The 24,701-nt window shown below is 36.5% G+C and overlaps 1 protein-coding gene across 5 annotated transcripts in view; it reads right to left on the reverse strand.

The window, feature by feature from the left end:
* Positions 1-645: 645 nt before the first annotated feature.
* Positions 646-24,701, reverse strand: part of Alg8 (ALG8 alpha-1,3-glucosyltransferase) — a 38,725-nt gene continuing 14,669 nt past the window's right edge. Inside the window, exons 3-13 of one of the 5 annotated variants that reach the window (XM_026387304.2) lie at positions 19,684-19,877; positions 17,444-17,553; positions 15,154-15,221; positions 11,729-11,855; positions 11,370-11,473; positions 10,446-10,566; positions 7,706-7,845; positions 6,241-6,380; positions 3,356-3,453; positions 3,006-3,078; positions 646-1,231 (exon numbers count right to left, since the gene is read on the reverse strand). In XM_026387304.2, the coding sequence (XP_026243089.2) occupies positions 1,000-1,231; positions 3,006-3,078; positions 3,356-3,453; positions 6,241-6,380; positions 7,706-7,845; positions 10,446-10,566; positions 11,370-11,473; positions 11,729-11,855; positions 15,154-15,221; positions 17,444-17,553; positions 19,684-19,877 (1,407 nt within the window). In that variant the 3' untranslated portion in view covers positions 646-999. The remainder of the gene's footprint in view (positions 1,232-3,005; positions 3,079-3,355; positions 3,454-6,240; positions 6,381-7,705; positions 7,846-10,445; positions 10,567-11,369; positions 11,474-11,728; positions 11,856-15,153; positions 15,222-17,443; positions 17,554-19,683; positions 19,878-24,701) is intronic. The other 4 variants (XM_077797636.1, XM_077797637.1, XM_077797635.1 and 1 more) reach the window with 4 other exon arrangements.

Consider the following 24,701-nt stretch of genomic DNA (forward strand, 5'->3'; position numbering starts at 1 on the left):
ATAACTGGATTAGCATCCTAGGATGCCGCTGACCTTGGACTTTTTCTGATCTTCTTAGGGGGTGATGGGTAAATAAAATGTGTAAAAGTTCTGGTGTTGGCTAGATAAATGTTGGTTAAATTTGAATGTTCAGCATTAGGTGACTAGAGTCCTAGATAAAATGTATGTAGTACTATCAAGGAAGGGACAGGGAGAGACAAATCTGCAAAATCTCTTCAGTTCTTTCACACCAGGAAAAGTTTAAGTGGCAGCTATCAAAATTGCAGTGCTTGCTATCAGAAAAAATGAGCTGTTCAAGATGTCCTAAACTCAATATAAGAGTAGCTTATATTTGGTTTGTAGTCTCTGATGCCTGGCCAAAGCAGTGCATTAAATAGTCTCCTGGCTTTGAATATTATCATTGTGTAACTTCAATGGGAAAAACAAAACCACAACCCCCCCCCCAAAAAAAAAAAACTAAAAACCAAAAACCAAAACAAACAAAAACCAAAAAACAACCGCCCCCCCATCACCAAAAACCTCCTAGAACAAGGTGTACAGAATGGGGATAGTACACCATCTGCCTGTGTGCATGCTAAATAGGAAAATGTAGGAGCTGGTAATGATCCAGAAGTATTCTGTGCAGAAATTAAAAAAAATGCCATTTTATTTATGTTTCCTTCAGTAGAGGAGTCTAATTATCCTTTATATCCTGACAATGGTTAACTTAGGCTACAAATAATTATGCTGTTAATCAGACTCCGTTAGCTTTCAGTAAACATAGCAGTCAGAGGAAGATGAGATTTTTTTTTCAGATGAATTTCACTGCTTACGGAGGGCAGTGGCTTCTCACCATGGTGACAATCAGGTTGCTAGGCTCGACAAGGCCAAGGATGGCAAGAATGGTCCTCTAAACAGATCTACTAAAATGAATGGCTCATGCCACCAGCAACTTTCTTCAAGTTCTGATTAATTTCCCATGAAATAATTGCTTGGCCTACTTCCAAGCAGTTCCTCTATTCATTGCTTCTTTGTCTTGCTGACAGGAGGGCCAGTCAACACTGAAACATACAGTCTGAACCAAGCATATGTGATGCCCACTGCACAATACACTGAAGTCAGTAACAAAGGGATAAAGGGGTACTTCAGCTTCCAGGAGGTAAAAGGGAAAACAAATTCACAGCAGACTTCCAGAGGCCCCAGGCCAAGGAGGTAGAAAGTTTCCATCCAATTAAAAAGAGGTTTTTCTTTTCTGAAGAAAAGGAGAGAAAGATGAGTCATTCTGGTTTAGCAAACATTTCCCAGCTAAAGCTTTCCCACCTATACTGTTTTGGTGTGAATTATAGCCAAGGCTGAAATAAAAATTTTACACTAAATTTCACATCTAGAAAAAGTGACAATGATATACCATTACATTATCATAATAATCCAAATTTACCCAGTCATCTACCTATGTTTGACACTTAGCTGAAGCTGTTCATAGAAAATTAGCTCTGTATTTGGAAGAGGGAAAGGGACTGGGGGCTGTGACACTAGAATAAAAATATGATGAAATGTAACATAATTGAGAATTTAAAATTTTTTTTTTTTGTGGTACTGGGGATTGAACCCAGAGGTACTTTACCGCCAAGCTACATCCCCAGCCCTTTTTAATTTTTTATTTTGAGACAGGTATCATTAAGTTGCCCAGACTGGATTTGAACTTGTGATCCTTCTGCCTCAGCCTCTGAAGTATCTGGGGTTACAGGCTCACCACTGTGTTCATCTTAGAATTTCAAGTAAGTAGAATCATTTAATATTTGTTGTTTGGGGCTGGGGATGTGGCTCAAGCGGTAGCGCGCTCGCCTGGCATGCGTGCGGCCCGGGTTCAATCCTCAGCACCACATACAAACAAAGATGTTGTATATGCCAAAAACTGAAAAATAAATATTGAAATTCTCTCTCTCTCTCTCTCTCCCCTTCTCTCTCAAAAAAATATTTAAAAAAATATATTTGTTGTTTTGTGTCTGGCTTCTTTCACTAAGCAGATTTTCAAAGTTCAGCCATGTTGTAGCATGTATCTGAACTTCATTCCTTTTTCTGGCTAAATAAATTCCATTATAAGTATATATCAAATTTATTTATCCATTATTTTTACTGATAGCCATCTGAGTGGTTTGCATCTTTTGGGTATGTAAATAATGGTGCACATTTCCACATTAACATACATGTACTTGCTTGAGTCCCTGTTTTCAATTCTCTTGGGTGTATAACTAGGAGTGAAATTACTGGGTCACATGATTTATAAGTTTTAAAATAATTATAATTAATTATATTAATTTTTATGTAGATAGATATGATCCATAAGCAAACTAATATAAAGTTTAGAAGAGCAAAAAGTTTCACCCATAAATCTTAACTATTGAACACAGGGTCTCACATATGCTAGGCAAATGCTCTACCACTGACTATATCCCTAGTCACTTTTCTTCTTCAGAGACAGGGTCTCATTAAGTTGCCCAGGTTGGCCTTGAACTTGTTATTCACCAGGTTTAGCCTCCCTTAGTTGGGATTACAGATACGCACCATCACACCCAGCATCTGTAACAATTCTTACATAATATCTTTGTTTTCATCTCTACTTAGGTAATTTTATCCATAATGCATCCTGTGTGTGTGTGTGTGTGTGTGTGTGTGTGTGTGTGTGTGTGTGTGTTAGTACTAGGGATTGAGCCAGGGCCTTTTGCATGTTATTCAAGTGCTCTACCATTGAACTACATCCTCAGCCCTTTACATTCCATTTTTTAGTTTTCATTTAAAGCTTTAAGCTAATTAGTCTTTCTCAAATACTTCCTCAAACTAAAGACACAAATATGCTGTCATGCCAGAATTATAGGATTATGGGTAATTTATCACTCTGCTTACCAAGTTTTTGTAATGTTATTTTACTGTTATAACTTAAAAACAAATTTTAAAGATTTATCTTACCAGTTAGTAGTAAACATTTCAGAAGTGTAAATATAATTTAAATGTGCTTTTTTGATTACCTGAATAGAATCTTCAGTGAAGAAGTACTATAGATGGTGAATAGTAACATGAGTAAGATTTTAATGAGAAGTTCTGTTTAAAAAAAAAACACATGATATTTTAACTGGTAAGTGAAAGATTTATGATACTTAAGACTATATACACACACAAACAATTAATTATGACAATAATATTTTTGAGTTTATGCATTTTTGTGACATTTAGAGATATTTTGAACTAAGGGCAAACTGGAGGTTTTATTTAAGATGACATCTCTGAGACTTTAGGATTGCTGAAATTAGAATAATGATCTCCAGCCTTGACTAAAAAGGCACATGGTGTCAAATGCATCTAAAAAGAAGCTGTTTACCTGGGGCAGTGAAGAGCAGAGGGAAGAGAGAATAATGTCCTGTTGTGGTCAGAATCAGAAAAATCGAAGCATCTCCTGCTTTTTCCACAGACAAAAGGCTAAAAATAAAAATTCATACAATAATTCCTTAAAGTAACTGAAATCATACTTGCAAAGAGCTTGAATAAACCGCTTCTATCATTACTCTTACAACTGATTTAAGCTTAAAATAAGTATAGATTTTTCTACAAGTTCAATTCAATTGAGAAAATTTTTTTATTCTAATTTGTTATATATGACAGCAGAATGCATTACAGTTCATATCACACATATAGAATACAATTTTTAATATCTCTGGTTGTATACAAAGTATATTCACACCGTTCATGACTTCATACATGTACTTAAGGTGATGATGTCCATCTCATTCCACCATCTTTCCTACCCCTATGTCCCTTCCCTTCCCCTCTCACCCCTTTGCCCTATCTAGAGTTGGTCTAAATCCTCCATTGCTCCCCCTCCCTACCCCACTATGAGTCAGCCTCCTTATATCAGAGAAAACATTTGGCATTTGGTTTTTTGGGATTGGCTAACTTCACTTAGCATGATATTCTCTAACTCCATCCATTTACCTGCAAATGCCATGATTTTCCTCTCTTTTATTGCTGAGTAATATTCCATTGTGTATATATGCACAACATCTAGGTTGGTTCCAGTTTAGCTATTGTGAATTGTGCTGCTATAAACACTGATGTGGCTGAATCCCTGTAGTATGCTGTTTTCAAGTCCCTGGGGTATAGACCGAGGAGTGGAATAGCTGGGTCAAAAGGTGGTTCCATTCCCAACCTTCCAAGGAGTCTCCATACTGCTTTCCATATTGACTGTACCATTTTGCAATCCCAGCAGCAATGTATGAGTGTGCCTTTCCCCCCACATCCTCACCAATGGTTTTTTCTATTCTTAATAGCTGCCATTCTGATTAGAGTGAGTAGTTTTGATTTGCATTTCTCTAATTGCTAGAGATGTTGAACATTTTTTCATATATTTGTTGATTGATCGTATATCATCTTCTGTCAGTTCCTTGGTCCATTTATTGATTGGGTTATTTGTTTTTTGGTGTTTAGCTTTTTGAGTTCTTTATATACTCTAGAGATTAAAGCTCTATCTGATGTGCAAGTGGTAAAAATCTGTTCCTAAGCTGTAGGCTCTCTATTCACCTCACTGATTGTTTCTTTTGCTAAGAAGAAGCTTTTTAGTTTGAATCTATTCCATTTATTAATTCTTGATTTTAATTATTGCACTATAGGAGTCTTATTAAGGAAGAAGGGGCCTAATCCGATATGATGGAGATTTGGGCCTACTTTTTCTTCTGTTAGATGCAGGGTCTCTGGTTTAATTCCTAAGTCCTTGATCCACTTTGAGTTGAATTTTGTGCATGATGAGAGATAGGGGTTTAATCTCATTTTGTTGCACATGGATTTCCAGTTTTCCCAGCAGCATTTGTTGAAGAGGCTATCTTTTCTCCAATATATGTTTTTGGCCTTTGTGTAATAGTAAGATAACTGTAATTATATGGGTTAGTCTCTGTGTCCTCTAGAGAATAATTTTTTTTTTAATAGGAAAAGTTAAGTGACTGATAGAGTATACCAAACCAAATCAGGAAATAACTTCTCCAAAGAAAGGAATCTTGTGGGATTGGGAGCTGCCTAGTGGTAGTAGTCAGGCAAACAGGATTCAGAATTTCATTTCCAACCCCATAGCTCATCTCCTAGATAATGCCCTATACCTTCAGTATGAATTCAGAAAAAGACTATTTTTGGGGGGAGGGGGCTCCACCAGGGATTGAACCCAAGGGTGCTTACCCACTGAGCCACATCCCCCAGACCTTTTTATTTTTTATTTTGAGACAAGATCACTGTTGAGACTCTTTGAATGTGTGATTCTCCTGAGCTGTTGGGATTACAGGTGTGTGTCACCGCACCCAAACTGTTCTACTTTTTAATCTGACAATTTCATGTTGCTAAATAAACCCAGAGAAGCCATAAACTGACCTGAAAATTTTACTTTAATGTTCTTTTAGAGTTTTAAATGATTTCTCAAGATTTGAGAAAAACATCCAAGAAAAAAGGCCTATTACATTATCATCTATCTATTGGGTTTCAATTGTACATAAAATGGATACTACTACCTTTAAAATGCTTCTTTTCAGCAGGGCGTGTTGGTGCTCACCTGTAATCCCAGTGGCTCAGGAGGCTGAGCAGGAGGACCGAGAGTTCAAAACCAGCCTTAGCAACTGTGAGGCACTAAATAACTCAGTGAGACCCTATCTCTAAATAAAATACAAAATAGGGCATAAATTCTTTGAGTCCTCGTTTCTACAGATGTTAAGAAAGGGGATGATACCCATTTATTCTAATTATCTTAAAGACTGTTGAGAGGCTCAAAGGAAGAATGCAAAATAATAATAATAATGATAATAAAGCAAACAAACAGTATTGGAAAATCTACTTCTATAATCTAAACATTACAGAATTATTACAGAATGGTCTCAATCCTTATTTTAACTAACACTTAACAAGGAACCATGGGACTTTATTTTAACAGAGGAGATATTGCCAAAGCCCAGGCTTTTTCTAAACCATGTTGCCATTCAACATCCACACCTATCATGATATTTAATTATTACAGTATTTTTACCAAAAAATGTAGAAACATCACATGCATTTTTGCATACCTTGGAACCTTCATGGGCCCAGGGATCCCAAGTAAACATTCCTGTCCTGTTGAACTGTTCCTTTGCCTTTGCCTACCCTGATGAACATGACAAAAAGGATCCGAGCAAATGGAAAACAACAAGACACCGTGAAATATGCCAGAAATGCAGACTGACTAAGCTATGTGCTTACCTCATTGGGAGAATTGCGAGGAGTATGGCTTTTTCATGGACATGCCACCCAAACATGAAGGAGCTCAAGGCACAAAGAATTAGACATCGGAGAAAGCCTCTGGGCCCATGGGGTTTAAACCAAAGACAGAAAATGGAGGGCTAGAAATAATAAATAAAGATAAAATTTCAGTGTCATTTAAAATCCCAGCTTGACAGGATCAGGCAAATGCAATTTGTATTAATGCTGAAAAATAATAGACAAGTCTCTATTAAATTGGTGTAATTTATCACAGTGTGCACAGTGCACCATTTTTTAATATAATCTTTTTTTGTTTGTTTTTAGTAGCATGTGGACATAATATCTTTATTTTATTTTTTATTTATTTTTATGTGGTGCTGAGGATCAAACCCAGTGCCTCACATGTGCTAGGCAAGTGCTCTATCAATGAGCTGCAACGCCAGCCCCCTAGTCCAACAAACATTAACATGAAAGCAATAACTCAGAATAAGCAGGCATTTGGAAGTGTATATTTAACTCATTAAAAGCAATTCTAATTATCAAAATTAACAAATGACAATTAAGTTCTGGATATACAGTATAATGATTTATATCTTTATAATTAGTATTAGCTCAATCTATTAGATGAAACTACAAAGTTCAGATATTTTGGGGCTAATAAGTTAGATGTTACCAAATTAATAAGCAAACATGTACCTTTTTGGGTTGGAGTACAATTTACAATAAAACTACTGCTTCTATACGCAGCTTACTAGGCTGAGATTTTTGAAAAAAGGTTTTGACCTCAGTGAAAACATGTGAACAAGTAGGCCAGCAGAGCTTAGTTATCTACATACTAGTACTGCCACGTACCTAAGTGGAGTCAGGTGTCTTGCAAATAAGTTCGGAAATGAAAATTAACACTGAGCATAATCATCAACAGGATTGAATTTATTGGAATTTTACTGAAATTATATCACAAAATTGAAGTCACCATGATCACTAACAATGAATGAAGGCTCTAACAGCATCTGACTCAACAGACTCAACTGATATGCAAAGAGTCATTATTGACTTTCTCAGCTCATTATCTATATCAAGACAAAATATCCATGCCATCTAGACATATTTGGAATGCTGATCATTTAGCTAGGATGAGAAAAACAAAACAATCTGGATGATCTGCCACAAAGATTTCCTCTTTCTTCACAGCATGGTTCATGTCTTCTCTATGGGCTTTCTTTTTTCCTCACCCCAGGGTGGACAGATGGTCTAACAGCCACTGGCAAGAATCTTGCAGAGGCTTTATTGGCAATCCTTCCCTACCATGTACAAAGTTTCTCTAAGAGTTGCCAGGAAATGCTTCAGTCTGCAGGATTACAGCCATGGAATTCACCCTGCAGTCTGAAAACCTTCATGTTGAAATTCAATCAGCCACACAACAGAAAAGCAGAGAAAACTCAAGTAATACCAGCTGAATTCTTACCAATATGGCGATCAGAGTGCAGATGAGTGTTGCCAAGGGAGTCACTGAGGGAAGGACTATATGTTGGAACTGCTGAACCAAACCACTTGTCATTGAGGCCTTAGGGATCTTGTTGGGATCAAGAAGTTTCAATTCCAAACCTAGAGAATAAATAAACAAACAAACACACTCGCACACACACTCATACACACACATATTTGTAATTAATGGGACTCCATAATTACCTTGAGAAATTTTGTTGCTTAAAGCAAGATTTCATGAATTTAAGTCTGTACTGTCCTACCTCTGGCAGAATGCCTCTTGCTTTAAGTTATAATCTATAAAGTAGCTGTTTGCATTGAAATGGGGAACTGTGGCAGCCTACAGGAATCTTGTGGGCAGGTAATATGTAAACAATAATCTGCTCTTACCTCTTAAATGAAGCAAGTTTTTAGAATGCAGACTATGTCAAATCCCAACTTTGAATTCATAATTTCTTTTCCTTTTTTGGCAGTAGGGACTAAACTCAGGGGCACTTATTGTTGAATTACATCTCCATCCCTTTATTTTTTAATATTTTGAAACAGGGTCTGGCCAAGTTTCTTAAGACCTCGATAAGATGCTAAGGTTGGCCTTGAACTTGGAATCATCTTGTGTGAGCCTCTCAAATTGCTGAGATTAAAGGTATGCGCCACCATACCCAGCCTGATTCTTTCATTTCTTATAGGAGAAAGTCCATAATCTTAAATACGAAGTCTTCCATGATCTAGCTCCTTCTTACTTCTCCAGCCTCATCTCTTCTTTGTTAAATGTGGCCTGCTTATCACGAACTAACTATAGGTCCTCAACATATCACTCTCAACATCTGTGTCCTTTTGCTCAGGCCACTCTTTGCTTAGAATGATCTACTTGTTTTGCCAAATTAACTCTTAATTCACTTATTCATCTTAGTTCCTAAATCAAAAAGCAGAGATGATTTTCTTTTAAGCTTTCTATTGTAGTGTTTGTATACTACACTGTTTTTGTTTTCATGCTTATTTCCTTTATTATACTATGTTCCCTTAAAGACAGAAATGATAGGATGTTGTCTCCTCTGAACTAAGGAGTTTAAAAAAAACAACTTGTTAAATAAACCAAATTTGGAATAATGATGCAAGCTCCTTCTCAAACAAGCACCAGAGTAACAGGACAGTCACAGATAGTTTGAGCACCTGTAAAGCCCTTCTAAATGCCATTACTAAATCTCCCTCTTGAGGGAGAGGGGTGGGGCTGTAGCTCAGTGGCAGAGTGCTTGCCTGGCATGTGTGACACACTGGGTTTGATCCTCAGCACCATGTAAAAATAAATAAAGGCATTCTTTCCATCTCCAGGTACAAAACTAAAAAAAAAAAAAAAATTAAAAATAAAAATCTTGAGGGAGGTCTGGGGATATAGCTGTTGGTAGATTGCTTGCCTCATATGCACAAGGCCCTGGGTTCACTCTCCAGCACCCCCCCACCCCGCCGCCCCATAAATCTTGAAGAAAAGATGTAGACTACTAAAATATTTTCTGCTTATTCACCCCTTTCTCTGTCCCCTTCAGTCCGTTGATTCTCTATTAAAAGTTAACAATTATTTCCCTGCAACACAGTTGCCTAACTTGTCACTGACTTTCCATGTGAGACATCTTTGAGGAGGCAGATATACAAAGTATAGCAGTTTCTTGGTTCAGATAAGGCAATTGGCCCTGTCCTGCTTTTTCTCACCAGGGTGGGCATGATTCATAGACGGGAATGAGTTATTCCATAGTGAGTTATTCTTTTTTTTAGTTGTAGTTGGACACAATACCTTTATTTTATTTATTTATTTTTATGTGGTGCTGAGGATCGAACCCAGGGCCTTGCACATGCTAGGTGAGCGCTCTACCACTGAGCCACAAATCCCGCTCATAGTGAGTTATTTTTAACATAACCATCTCAAGGTGTACATTAGTGTTCATTACAACACAAACATGAAATGCATTGCCTAAGCCAGGCATGGTATGTGTCTGTATAGTCTCATCACTTAGGAAGTTGAGTAAAGAGAATCACTTGAACCCAGGAGTTCAATATCAGCCTTGGCAATACAGTGAGATTGCATCTCAAGAAGGAAAAGAAAGCTAGGTGTGGTAGTGCATGCCTGGGGTTTGGGAACATGATTTCAGGTTCAAGGCTAGCCTCAGCAACTAAGTAAGACCCTAAGCAACTCAGTGAGACTCTGTCTCAAAATAAAAGGGCTGGGAATGTAACTCAGTGGTAAAACATCCCTGGGTTTAATTCTCAGAACTGGGGGGGGGGGGGGGAGGGGGAAGGAAAACGTATAGACTGGGCTTTTTCATTTCTTTTCATCTCATGCTAAAATGCATGGTTATCATTTTCCTTATTGGCTTAATATTCAGAGTCACAATTTATACATTCTCTATTCTTGCTTCTTCATATATTTAAGTATAAAAGTAAGGTTATTTCTGCTGAATGTTTTACTTCAGGCAAAAATTGCCTCTGAACTATCTATATATTGTTTTTTACCAAGGAAAGAATTCCATTTCCACAAGGAGCTTTTTTAAAGAATGCAATTTGTTTACAGAACTAAACCTCAGTCCCAAGAAATGTTTCCTCTGTTCATCCTGAGGGCTAAATGCAGGACTGGAGAAAAAACAATTCAGCCACATTCACAACATATTTCTGGATGTGACCAGTCCTATCAATATTCACAGTCTAAGTTTTGAAAAGATATGATACCATACCAATGACAGACAGAACTTTGTCCAAAGCATTGTACAAGGCCCAGAAGTTTGGAGCCCAGTATGCATGGCAGAGGCCCCTCTTGAAAGGAAAGAGTCGGGAAAAGACTTGAGGCAGCTGGTTCTGTTAAAAAAAGAAGTGATTGAACAGTCATCAATTTTTCCCAATGTCAAAAACAAAATTGGAAAGCTGTCTATGGCACAATGTGTAGAAAGTTATAAGGTCTAGTACCAGTTTGTTCCTTCAAGTAAACAGTTTTGTATGATCCTGAGCAGTTTATAGACCTTTTTTAATCTAATCTTATCAACCAGTCAATGGGGCAAGACACATAAGAAAACACTGAATACAAGTTCCATACTATTATGAAGTAAACAATAATGAAAGAATTTGTAAGGTGCAAAGGAGAATTCAGAAAGCAGATCATCCAAGTTTACTGGAGTGAAGGGGAGAGCAGGAAAGTCTATAAGAGATATGGTACTTTTCAGTTTTAGTAGAAGTTAAAACTGACTTCAGGGTGGGGAGCAACAGGAAAACAGAAACACTTGAACATCTCTTCTAGGCATTTTGCTGTATATGAAAGATTATAAAAATACTGATTTGGGGGGTTAGAAATAAATTTCAGCAAGTATGTGAATTTGAAAATAAAAAATCCACAAATAATGAGGATCACTTCTGCGTATATCTGTGTGTATAATATACAGTTAACATATACATGTATATATATATACATGTACACATTTGAATATGCACAACAATGTCTGAAACGATACTACCCTAGTTTTGTGAAAGTCAAAAAGGGGAGGGGGTAAGAAATGAGTAGTTGTACTTATTTCATATATTTCTGGCTTTATAATTTTCTACTAAACAATGACAAACACATGTATTTCTTTATTTTTAAAAAAGAAGAAAAAAATAAACAGGCTTACCAAGGCTAGGAAAGGACCCAGTGAAAGAGCAGAAACCAGGAAAACAATAAGTCCCAGCAAAATAACACGGACAAAGCTGAAACTGTTCCATCGGACAGACCCATCTACAGAAAAGGAACATTACCATTAACCAGCAGCTTGGAGAAATATAACCCAATAATAACTAGAAGTATCCCCTTTGGGCTATTTGTCTTTATGATATTGAAAGAACAGAGAAAAGTCAGGATGGGTAAAGAGTCAATAGGATCAATAGATGAGAAATATCTGTTGTGATTCATAAAACTTTATACAGTAAGGCACTAAGTCAATACAGTTAAAGAAGAAAACAAAAAAAACATTTTGTTATTAGTAAAACTTGCCTGGTTTATTTGCAGTGAAACAGTAAGAGCGTAGCAGATATATACCGTAAGCTGGTGCTACATAGAGGTAGATGTGCTTGAAATGTAGGAGAACAGCAAAGAAAAATGCTCCTTCCACATGCCTTTTCTAGAAGATTGAAAAGGGAAATATTACTTTAAAACTCAAGGTAAAAGAAATTGCAATAATTTAGTATCCTTGATTGAATCCTGAAAGAGGAAAAAGGACATGAGTGGAAAACTGGTGGTCAAGTAAGATGGTAACATTAGGGGAAAATAGTTGAGGAATACACAGGAACTCTGTATTATTTTTACAACTTTTGTGATTACTCACAAAATTTTTACTGAAAAACAGAAAAACATCCAGGGATGGTTGCACACACCTATAACAGCAGCTACTCAGGAGACTGAGGCAAGAGGATCACAAGTTTGAGGCCACCCTGGGCTACTGAGAACCAGTCTCAGAAAACAAAAGGGCTGGGGATTTAACTTGGTAGAAGGCTTGCCTAGCACATGTGAGCCCTGGGTTCAATTCTCAGTGCCCCACCCCACAAAAAAGAAAAGAAAGTATTTTGTTAGTTTGTTTTATTGAAGTGTTGGGGATCTTGCTATGTCCCTAAGCTGGCCTTGAACTCCTGGGCTCAAATGATCCTCTAGTCTCGGCCTTCTGAAAAGTTGGGACTACAGACTTGCTCTATGCATCCAGCTAAAACAATGTCAAATATTTTTTTTATTTAATTTTTATGTTTAGTTGTTGATAGACCTTTTTTTAAATTTATACGTGGTACTGAGAACCAAATGCAGTGCCTCACACATGCTAGGCAAGTGCGCTACCACTGAGCCACAGCCCAACAATGTCAATTTTCAAATAAATATATTCTAAAATATAAACGAAATATGCTATTTGGGATATATTTAAAAATAATCTCACGTGTATCTGTAGATCACTGTTCTATTTTCTCTACTTCTGTATGACTGCCTCATTTTTTCTTTTTTTGCAGCGCTGAGGATGGAACCCAGGGCCTCACATGTACCAGGCAAGCGCTCTACAATTGAGCTATGTCTCCAGTTGTAAAACTTTTATTATAGAAAATTTAAATCATACAAATGTATCTCTGGGAATATAGCTCAGTGGTGGAATGCTTGCATAGTGTGTGAGAGGTCCTGGATTCAATCTGTAGTACAGTTAAAAAAAAAAGTTATAAAATTGAAGGTAAATATTTTATAGGCAATATAAGGAGGAGTACAAAGGCAAGTGATTCTAATACTTAGCCTAGTGGGTTCATAAATTCATTATTTCAACAAATATTTATTAAGTACCAAGCCTGATGCTTGAGATACAGGATGTATCATTAATAACAACATATTACAAATCATCCCTAAGGAGCTATAGCCAAAAGAATTCAATTACTTTCACCCCTTAAAAAGTCTTATAATACGTGGATTTCCAAAGAAGAATTGGGAATAAGAGCATGAATATATGGGCTGGGGATGTGTGGCTCAAGCAGTAGCGCGCTTGCCTGGCATGCGTGCGGCCCGGGTTTGATCCTCAGCACCACATACAAACAAAGATGTTGTGTCTGCTGAAAACTAAAAAATAAATATTAAAAAATTCTCTCTCTCTCCTTAAAAAAAAAAAGAGTATGAATATATATGATGCTATACTAAAAAATTTAATCTTTTTTTATTTTTAAAGATGGGACCTTGCAATGTTAACCAGGCTGGTCTTGAACTCCTGGGCTCAAGAGATCTTCAGGCCTCATCCTTCAGAGTAGCTGGGACTAAAGGCACATGCCACCATCCCTGGCTAAATCTTATATTACTATTACATATCAGGTAACTTGTTATAGGTTGAAGGTACCAGGTATAGCACTTGATCCTAACAAACTACCTAGAAATACAGGTATTTTGTTTAAGAAACAAAACCACAACCAACATAAAAACAAGTTAACTATAATTAAAGAAGTCTGAATTCTACCTACCTCACAGGAATTTTGGAAGGATCAAATGTGGTAATGGTCCTCGTGTTCAGTAAGGGAAACTGCCAAAGGGACCATAAAAGGCCAAGTTCCTTTTCTTACTGTTTTATCAGGTGTGGTCTAGAATAGGTAAGTTTAGGAATAATAAGGAAATAGAATGGGATGCTTCCACATCTCTCTTTACTAATTTCATAACTTAATTTAAAATCCAAATAAAGTCTAGTTGATTCTACAGTCAAATTTTAGTTCATTTGCTCAACAACCATGCAGTAATCATTCACTGAACACCAATATGTTCCACGCACTTTGTGGCTTTTTATTGCTAGAAAGTTCATCTAGCTGGGTGCAATGGCACATGCCCGCAATACCAGCTGTTCAGGAGGCTGAGGCAGGAGGATCACAAGTTCAAAGCTAGCCTCAGCAAAAGCAAGACGCTAAATGACTCAGTGAGACCCTGTCTCTAAATAAAATACAAAATAGGGTGGGGATGTGGCTCAGTGGTCGAGTGCCTGAGTTCAATTCCTGGTACCCGCCCCCACCCAAAATGTTTATCTAGCCATTTAGAGTTGACCAAGAACTTTATTTAAATTTTTATTTATGTTTTTGTGGTGCTGTTGTTAAAACCCAGGGCCTTGCACATGCTGGGCAAACAGTCTACCACTGAGCTACACCCAGCCCCTACAGCTGACAAGGTACTTTAAAACAGATACCAAATTTGATCTTTCCAAAGTCCCTGTGATAGGAAACCCCTTTCTACAAAAAAAGAACCAAGGGGTAAGTTTCATTTTATGGATGAGAAAACAAAGGCTAAGATGGTTCAATGACTTGTCCCTGGGCAGTGATTCTCAAACCTGATGGTTTAAGAAAATTCCTTGGGAGATTCCTAAATATCAATTCCAGAACTGAAGAGTCACCTAGAAATCTGAATTTCTGATTTCTTCCTCTATAAAAGGAGGATAATAGCTAAGACAACTTCACAGAATGTTTGTAAGGTAGCCTCAGTGAGATATCCTATGTAACGAATCTGAAACAGCAAATGCACTTGTGTGCTCATTACTGTTAGTCAGGATTTCAACCCAGGTCTTTTATTTTCTATTACACTATTCTATAAGCTTTTATGGTAAAGCACCACCATCATAGTTAGCACACTGTAAAAACTGCTAGAGATCTCATTCCTATGGAAATGGTATCAACCTAACATAGAACTCAAATTAAATTCAAGCCTCCCACACTCTTAATAAAAGTTCTTAGAGTATAATTTTCTCATCTGCAAGATGGAGAAAATTACTGTCAAAAGAGAACATGGAATTTTTGAGAATACCCAATAAAAATGTCTATAGCACTTGGAAACCCTAAGCAAGGGGTCAAATAAAAATTACCCACTACAATGTTGTCTTCACAAGCAATAATCTAAAGGGAGAAAAATCTAATTAGGCACTTTGTGTTTACCTGAAATAACCGTGCAATGGAGAGCAGCATTAATCCAAACAGGAATCCATTGTACTGGAAATGAATATCTGGATATATGTCAAGGAAACACATCAGAAGACCCCAAATTCATAATGAACAGTGACCGCCAAATGAATATAGAAATTGCAAATGCTTCCTTAAAGACAAATATACTACTAATAATTTGGACTTCTCATAAATGTTTTCCATAAAGAGTCAAAAAAATCTTCTAAAATTAATGTTTAAGAAGAAAAACAGAATCTTTCCTATGGTTTTTCCTAACTTAATGGCCATCAGCTAAGGTGCAAGAAGTTTCTATTTTGTTTTGATGTTTGTGGGGTCCTGGGGATTGAACCCAGAGGCAAGTAGTCTAACACTGAATTATTTTCCCAGTACTTTTTATTTTTAAATTTTGAGACAAGGCCTGCATAAATTGCTAAGACTGGCCTCAAATTTGTGATCCTGCTGCCACAATGTCCTGAGTTGTTGAGATTATAGATGTGCACCCACCAGTTTACATTTTGTTTCGTTTTTCAGAATTAGGGTTGAAAAATGGAGGTACCTAATAGCCATTTAAGTGCTAGCATGCAGCACTTCATTGTTTGACGTAATTTGAAGTAATACACAATCTTTTTTAAAAAAATGTTTTATTTGGGGGCTAGAGTTGTGGCTCAGAGGAAAAGTGCTCGCCTAGCATGAGTAAGGCATTGAGTTCAATCCTCAGCACTACATAAAAATTAAATAAAGGTATTGTGTCCACCTACAACTAAAGAATAAATGTTTAAAAAAAAGTTTTTATTTGTTCTTTTTAGTTATACATGACAGTAGAATGTATTTTGACATATTATACATACATGGGGTATAACTTTCCATTTTTGGGACTGTACATGATGTGGAGTTACACTGGTCATGTATTCACATATGAACACAGGAAAGTTATATCCAATCCATTTTACTGTCATTCCCATTCCCATCCCTCTTTCCTCTCCCTTCCCTTCATTCCCCTTTGTCTAATCCAGTTAACGTCTATTTTTTCCTTTCCCCTGCTTATTGTGAGGTAGCATTGGCCTTTGGTTTTTTGGAATTTGCTTATTTCACTTAGCATGATAGTCTCTGGGTCCATATTTTCACCTGCAAGTGCCATAATTTCATTCTTCTTTATGGCTGAGTAATATTCCATTGACATACTCAATCTTATTTATTAAGCTTCACAATGAATTTGTGAGGTATTCAGAATTACCATTTATTGATTGATTGTAGTACTAGGGATTGATGCTTAGTGGTAGGGCAATCTACCACTGAGCTACACCTCTAACCCTTTTTTTTTGAGACTATTCATGGTCCTAAAGCTACAGTGACAACATAACTATGATTTAAGTGCAGGTCAGATTAAAAACAAAGTCCAAGTATTCTCTACACCAATCTACTTTTATGAAAATTGCAAACTATTAGATTTCTATCATTAGGAGTTTAATTACATAAAGATCCTCTGAATTTAAGAATTTTGCCTGTTAATAGGTAGTAAGCCAAAATGGTAGGAAAGCATGAAGGTCTGGCTACTCCAAATGTAACATCCTTTCCTATAAGAGGTATTTAGTCTAATGTGTTATAAACTATTTAATATATATTAGTTTAATCTAAAAACAGTTAACAGTTGGGCATGGTAATACATGCCTGTAATACCAGTGGCTGAGGCAGGAGAACTGCAACTCTGAGGTCAGGCTGGGCAATTTAGTGAGACCCTGTCCTAAAAAAAAAAAAAAAAAAAGGGCCAGGGATGTAGCACAGTGGTAAAGCACCTAGGTTTTAATCCTCAGTACCATTTAATTAATCAAAACAGCTAGATGTGGTGATATAATTCAATCCTCAGTGCCAAATTAAAAAGAAGAAAAAAGACAGCTGACAAATTTGAGCATACACATATATGTGAGTACATATACATATACACACACTCTCATATATGATTTTGTTTTCTTGTGGTACTGGGGATTGAACCCAGGGCCCCACGCATGCTAGGCAAGTACTCTACCATTGAGCCACATCCACAGCTCTTTAAGAATAGTTTAAGAGATTTTCATATATTACCACTAACTTCTCAGGGACAAAGTGTTCCAACAGCCAGAGTCCACTAATAAAGGGCAGAAAGCATAGTTTTAGAAGCCCATTAATTCACCTGATGCCAATTTTCAAAAGAAGTTCACATTTAGAAATCATAATTATTAAAAGATTTAATCTTAATAGTATACTTTAGAAGACATAAGGAAAATATTACACAGAGTATCAAGGATACGGTCCACAATTAACAATCCGAAATTCCACAATAGTAACACTGAAAGAATAAACTTTGGTTTCTCTGTAAGTTCTTTACCCGCCTTTTTTCCATTGATGCATTTACAGCACCTATTGATTCATCAGGAATGAAATGAAAACTTTGATTTTTCACTAGAACATCACGATACTTCTGCAGAGTACATTTTACAAGCCAAGCCATTACTGACAAACTGTCCATGCTATTCTTAGTTGCTTATAAAGGTGGCAGCAGAGACAAAGAACTCAGGGCTGGTTCCATGTCTTTCTCAGCTATGTTCTTCTTAATCAAAGTCTTCATTTAATTAAAAATAAAATAAAAAGTCACCTAAAACTCCAAAATAAGTCTTTTGAAAACTTATATTATTTCAGTCCTTTAGAATAAAAAACCGCAGGGGCTTGGGATGTAGCTCAGTGGTAGAGCATGTGCAAGCCCCTGGGTTGAATCACAAACCCCAATGGAGTAGCAAACTTGAGACTCTTGCTTGTCCAAATAATAATTTTATAAAAATTTTATGTAAAATTGTATGCTATTTAAATGTTGTGATATATTAAGTAACAATAAAAGTAATAAAAATATAATCCCATTTTTATTTTATTTTATAAAAATTATAGGAAGGGCTGGGGATATAGCTCATTTGGTAGAGTACCTGCCTTGCATGCACATGGGTTCAACAGCAAGCATCACCACCACCCCCCCCCAAAAAAAATATATATATATATATTAAAGCCCCAAAGAGACCAAATATACATCAAAATGTTAATAGTAACAATTATGGAAGGGAGAAAATAGGGTCATTTTTACTTTGTGTTTGTATGAGTGCTTTTCCAAAATTTGTCAAAGAAGATGTATTATTTTATGAAAATATGTTTAAAAATGTGTTACGTTTGAAATATCAGCTAATTTGAAAAACAATAAAGGGCCCAGCATGGTGGTGACTGTAATCCCAGCAGCATGGGAGGCTGAGGCGGAAGGATCACAAATTCAAAGTCAGCCTAAGCAACTTAATAAGACCTTGTCTCAAAATAAAAAATAATAAGAGATGGGGATATGACCCAGTGGTTAAATGTCCCTGGGTTCAATCCCTAGTACCAAAGCAAACAAACAAAAAAACAATAATAGAGACAGTTAAAGAGGGTACTGCTTTTCCTTGATGAAGACTCAGCTTCCTCATGAATAGGGACTGTAACCTTTTAGAATAATTGAGAAAATTAAATAAATTAATAATCTACCCACAGTGCCTGGTTCTGGGAATCAGCATATACATTTTGATGCTTTTATTTAACTATTTTCCCTACTTTGAAATTAATTTTGCTCTCTCTCCCTTTCTTGGAAAGAGCCTGAATTCAAATATTTTGAGTTAAAAGGAGTATACTACAAATCATCTTCCTTCCAACTTTTGCCAAGTCACAAAGAGTGAAAGAAAGGAGGTCAAACAGGAATTACTCAAAGAGAAAAGCAGAGATTAACACATTCCCAAGGGACTCTTCCTGACTGGGACAAGGGTTCAGTCTAGAGGGTCTCACTAATAGAAAGGATCCATTTATGCCAAGGGTCACTGAACGGACATTAGTTACTGCTCCGTCACAATCACACTGGCAGGTTTAAGTTTTATGAAAGGATGGAAGCCAACTTTAAATGAAAACTTACATATTTGGAAGTCACTGTGCAAGACATACTATATATGAATATTTATTTAAAACTAAGTTATAAGATGTAAGATATAAAATATAAAAAGGTTAACATAATGAAGAGTCTTCATGAAGAAAAGAATCCAGAAATAACAGCTAAAAGTACTAAGATTTCTTGAGTTTAGCGGAATGTAAACTTCTAACAGCAGGCTTTGGTGATGAACACAATGGATTATATGTGCACAGTGTTTATGTGCATCCCAAAGAACAAGGCAGCCATAAAAGCCTCTGAGGGCCTGCTGCAAGGAAGGAAAGAAAAGCATGTGGAGATATTCTGGCTGGGAGAAATGGTCTTGGAACTCTATTTGGTCTACTTTTTTTCCCCTACAACATCACAATTTCTTTTTCTACCTCTGCCTTGCCACCTGACCTCATTCTAATTTCTTCTGCAAGATTACATTAGACTGCTCACGTACTTACTCACAGTATTCTGTTACATGAGCTTTGTTTCCTCTAAATCAGGAATAAGTAAATCTATTTAATACTATATTTCTTCAATACCCTCCACACAGAATGACATTTCCCACTTACTCGTAGACAGCATACACAAAGAGTGCATCTGTAAAGATGACAGAAAATCTCTGGAAAAATAAGGTCCTTGAGCTGCAGTAGTTCAGATTATGAACATTAAGCATCGCTTGATCAAAATATTTGGCAACATGTGACAGGACATACTCAAACCACGCAAAAAAAGGAGGGTAATCCAAGGTCCACTCTGAAGTTGCCTGTGATAAAAATTGAAGATAAAACATTTTAAGTAACTGAATAAACAAAGATATAAAGAATTAAAAACCTTTTCACTTTCTGGCCTTTTAATGAATGAATGAAATGAATTTCTTTTAAAATAATGCCCTAAATATGTAGAGCAATTCCTACCTAAGAATGAGCAGAACACTAAAACTTGTCTTCCAGGTTATTTCATATGGTCTTCAATTTCCTTGTATAGAATCAACTATACTTCAAAGGAAACTAACCTGAAGCCTTGAAATAATAAACATGGCTCAGACATGATTCTACCCCTTGTAAGAAGAGCTGCAGCATAACAAATGATTCTTCAGCTTGGGTTCAATTTCTGTCTGACATACTCAATTCCCCAACTTCTAACATGAGATACTATGAAGATTAAATGAGGTAATATATGTGAAATATATTTCTAAACAACAAAATGCTACATAAATGCTATTTTACTTTTTTTCAGTAGGTTATAGGATCCTTGAGAGCAGAAACCACCCCTTGTCATTTTGTATCCTGAATTTAGTTAAGTGCTGGATACATTAATTATTAACAATAACTATTAGTTAAATGAGTGAACAGTCACTAATGAGTAAATAAAGCTATAGATCATATGAAAAACATATAAACTTCAGAATATTATATTTTGTTAGATTTCTGTAAATCTCCATTTTTCTTACCTATACAAAAGGGATGGTAGTACCTACGTCATGTGGTTATTATGAGTATTATTATCATATATGTATATATATATAAAAATATGTATAATGCATGTGCATACATAATTACACATAAATAATTTTACCTAATATGCTCTTATTTGTAAGTTATAAAGTCTGAATATATGGTATTAAGCTGGATACAAACATAATAATATTATTATCACTTAAAATTATTACTATTGGCTAGGGGTGTAGCTCAGTGGTAGAGTGCGTGGTTAACATTCATAGGGTCCTGGGTCCAGGCACCAATCAATAAAATAAAATTTATTTTAAAAATTACTATCATTGTCCCCAAAACTCAAACTAAGGCCTGTACCTAGAAGAGCTGAAGATATTAATCACTTGTTGCTCTTTTCAATGAGAAACTATTCTTTATTTAGAAGTGCACTACATGTCTACTGAATACTAACTGGTTGCCCAAAGGGACTGCTGTTCAGGGTCTCTCTGTGATAAAAAACAAGGTGAGAGAGACACAGACAAAATGTTAGTTCTCTGTTCAGTTTTTTTTTTTTTTTTATGGTGCTGGGAATTGAATCCAGGGCCTTGTGCATTCAAGGCAAGCACTCTATCAACTGAGCTAAATCTCTAGCACCCCTTCTGTTCACTTTTATTTAAATTTTTAAAATTTAATCATCCAGTCGCCGCCGGCTTTCCCTTCGCGCCTCGCCCCGGGACGCGGTCCCGCACTTGATGACTTTGTTTTCAGGGTAATCCTGGCCTTATAAAATGAGTTAAGAAGTATTCCTGGAGATCCAACATGGCGGCGGGCGCAGAGAGATCAAGTCTCTGACCTCTTCAGTTGCGCAGGCATAGGGAGTCGTAAACTGTCTAAATGCTGTTTGCTCAGGATCACTAGGCAATGCTGAGCTGACGTGGATCTGGGGCGAACAGTTTGGGCCTCTCAGAACACACACCAAGCCCGGATCGGCTGCATTCAAGCTCCGGTTCGCCTGCTTCTCGTGACTCAGCACTAACGATCCCGCTGAAATAACTGGTCAGCCCTTCTGAACTTACAGAGGTAAAAGCCAACCGAGCCTTCATAGGCAGTGGCCACAGGATTGAAATGGGGCTTGGGAGAGACAGTCAGACCCACCCATTGCATTGGTCACCCAGCAAAGGGAACGAATGGTCACCATTTGCATGGGATACCACCATGGCAGAGAACTGATGTCACAGGCGGAGGAGATAACTTCATTGAAACCAGCGGCGACAGCATCAAAAAAATTTATAAGAGTAAACAGTAACTCAGCAGTCAAACAGAACAAGAAACAACATGAGCAGCATAAAAAAGCAAGGAAGAAAGGAGTACAAACAATGAAGGGCAGCCTAAATATTCAGGAGGACCTAGAGTCATCAGAAAAATAGTCATATAAAGAACTCAAGGAATACCTTAGACAGATGGAATGGAACCTTAAAGAGGATACGAGACAGCAAATCCAAACAGTGAAAGAACACATTGAAAATGAATTACATAAACAGATAAAAGAAGTTGTTAAGCATCTTTATCAGGAGATAGAGATTCTAAAAAAATCAAACAATAATTCTAGAAATGAAGGAAACGATAAACCAAATTAAAAACTCAATTGAGAGTATCACTAACAGAGTGGAGCAAGTAGAAGCCAGAACGTCAGATAATGAAGACAAAATATATCATCTTGAAAAGAGTCTAGCCAACTCAGAAAGGCTGGTAAAAAATCACGAGAAAAACATCCAAGAGATATGAGATAACATAAAAAAACCAAATTACGAATCATCGGGATAGAGGAAGGTACAGAGATTCAAACCAAGGGAATGAGTAACCTGCTGAATGAAATAATTACAGAAAACTTTCCAGAAATAAAAAAGGAAACGGATATACAAATTGTAGATGCATACAGGACACCGAGCACACAAAATAACAGTAGACCAACGCCAAGACACATTGTTATGAAGATAGCCAATATACAGAACAAAGAGAAAATATTAAAAGCTATAAGAGAAAGGAGGCAGATTACATTCAGGGGTAAACCAATAAGGTTAACAACGGATTTTTCATCACAGACGCTGAAAGCGAGAAGATCCTGGAACAATGTATTTCAAACACTGAAAGACAATGGATGCCAACCAAGAATTCTGTATCCAGCAAAATCAAGCTTCAGGTACGACAACGAAATAAAAAACTTTCATGATAAACAAAAGCTAAAAGAATTTGCAGCCAGAAAACCAGCATTGCAAAGCGTCTTGAGAAAAACACTACACGAGGAAGAAATGAAAAACAACAACCAAAACCATCAATGGGAAGTGCCTTGGTAATGACAGAGGGCGGGGGGGGGGGGGAAAGCTAATCATGGAGAAACAAACTAAATTAAAAAAAAAAGATAAATAATCAAACATGGCTGGCAGTACAAACCATATATCAATAGTAACTCTAAACGTTAATGGCTTAAACTCTCCAATAAAGCGACATAGGCTGGTAACATGGATTAAAAAAACAAATCCAACAATATGTTGCCTCCAGGAGACACATCTGATTGGAAAAGACATACACAGGCTGAAGGTGAAAGGTTGGGAAAAAATATACCACGCACATGGTCCTCGTAAGCAAGCAGGGGTGGCCATCCTCATATCGAATAAAATCGACTTCAAGACTAAGTTAATCAAAAGGGATAAGGAAGGACATTATATACTGTTAAAAGGAACCATTTGCCAACAAGACATAACAATTATCAATATTTATGCACCAAATAATGGTGCTGCGACGTTCATAAAACAAATTCTCCTCAAGTTCAAGAATCAAATAGACAACAACACAATAATTATGGGTGACTTCAACATACCTCTCTCACCATTGGACAGATCCTCCAAACAAAAGTTGAATAAAGAAACTATAGAACTCAATATCACAATCGATAACCTAGACGTAACTGACATATATAGAATATATCAACCATCATCAAGTGGATATACTTTTTTCTCAGCAGCACATGGATCCTTCTCAAAAATAGACCATATATTATGCCATAGGGCAACCCTCAGTAAATATAAAGGGGTGGAGATAATACCATGCATTTTATCTGATCATAATGGAATGAAACTGGAAATCAATGATAAAAGAAGGAAGTAAAAATCCTACATCACATGGAAAATGAACAATATGTTACTTAATGATCAATGGGTTACAGAAGACATAAAGGAGAAAATCAAAAAATTCTTAGAGATAAGTGAAAATACAGACACAACATATAGGAATCTATGGGACACAATGAAAGCAGTTTTAAGAGGGAAATTCATCCCCTGGAGGTCATTCCTCAAAAAAAGGAAAAACCAACAAACAAATGAGCTCACACTTCATCTCAAAGCCCTAGAAAAGGAAGAGCAAAACAACAGCAAATGTAGTAGAAGGCAAGAAATAATTAAAATCAGAGCGGAAATCAACAAAATTGAAACAAAAGAAACTATTGAAAAAATTAACAAAACTAAAAGTTGGTTCTTTGAAAAAATAAATAAGATCAACAGACCCTTAGCCATGCTAACGAAGAGAAGAAGAGAGAGAACTGAAATTACTAACATACAGGATGAAAAAGACAATATCACAACAGATGCTACAGAAATACAGAAGATAATTAGAAATTATTTTGAATCCTTATACCCCAATAAAATAGAAGATAGTGAAGACATCGATAAATTTCTTAAGTCATATGATTTGCCCAGACTGAGTCAGGAGGATACATACAATTTGAACAGACCAATATCAATGGATGAAATAGAAGAAGCAATCAAAAGACTACCAACCAAGAAAAGCCCAGGACTGGATGGGTATACAGCGGAGTTTTACAAAACCTTTAAAGAAGAATTAATACCAATACTTTCCAAGTTATTTCAGGAAATAGAAAAAGAGGGAGCTCTGCCAAATTCATTCTATGAGGCCAACATCACCCTGATTCTGAAACCAGACAAAGACACCTCAAAGAAAACTACAGACCAATATCTCTGATGAACCTAGATGCAAAAATCCTCAATAAAATTCTGGCGAATCAGATACAAAGGCACATCAAAAAAATTGTGCACCATGATCAAGTAGGATTCATCCCTGGGATGCAAGGATGGTTCAATATA

The sequence above is a fragment of the Urocitellus parryii genome, chromosome 4 (assembly GCF_045843805.1).
Source record: "Urocitellus parryii isolate mUroPar1 chromosome 4, mUroPar1.hap1, whole genome shotgun sequence".
NCBI lineage: Eukaryota > Metazoa > Chordata > Mammalia > Rodentia > Sciuridae > Urocitellus > Urocitellus parryii.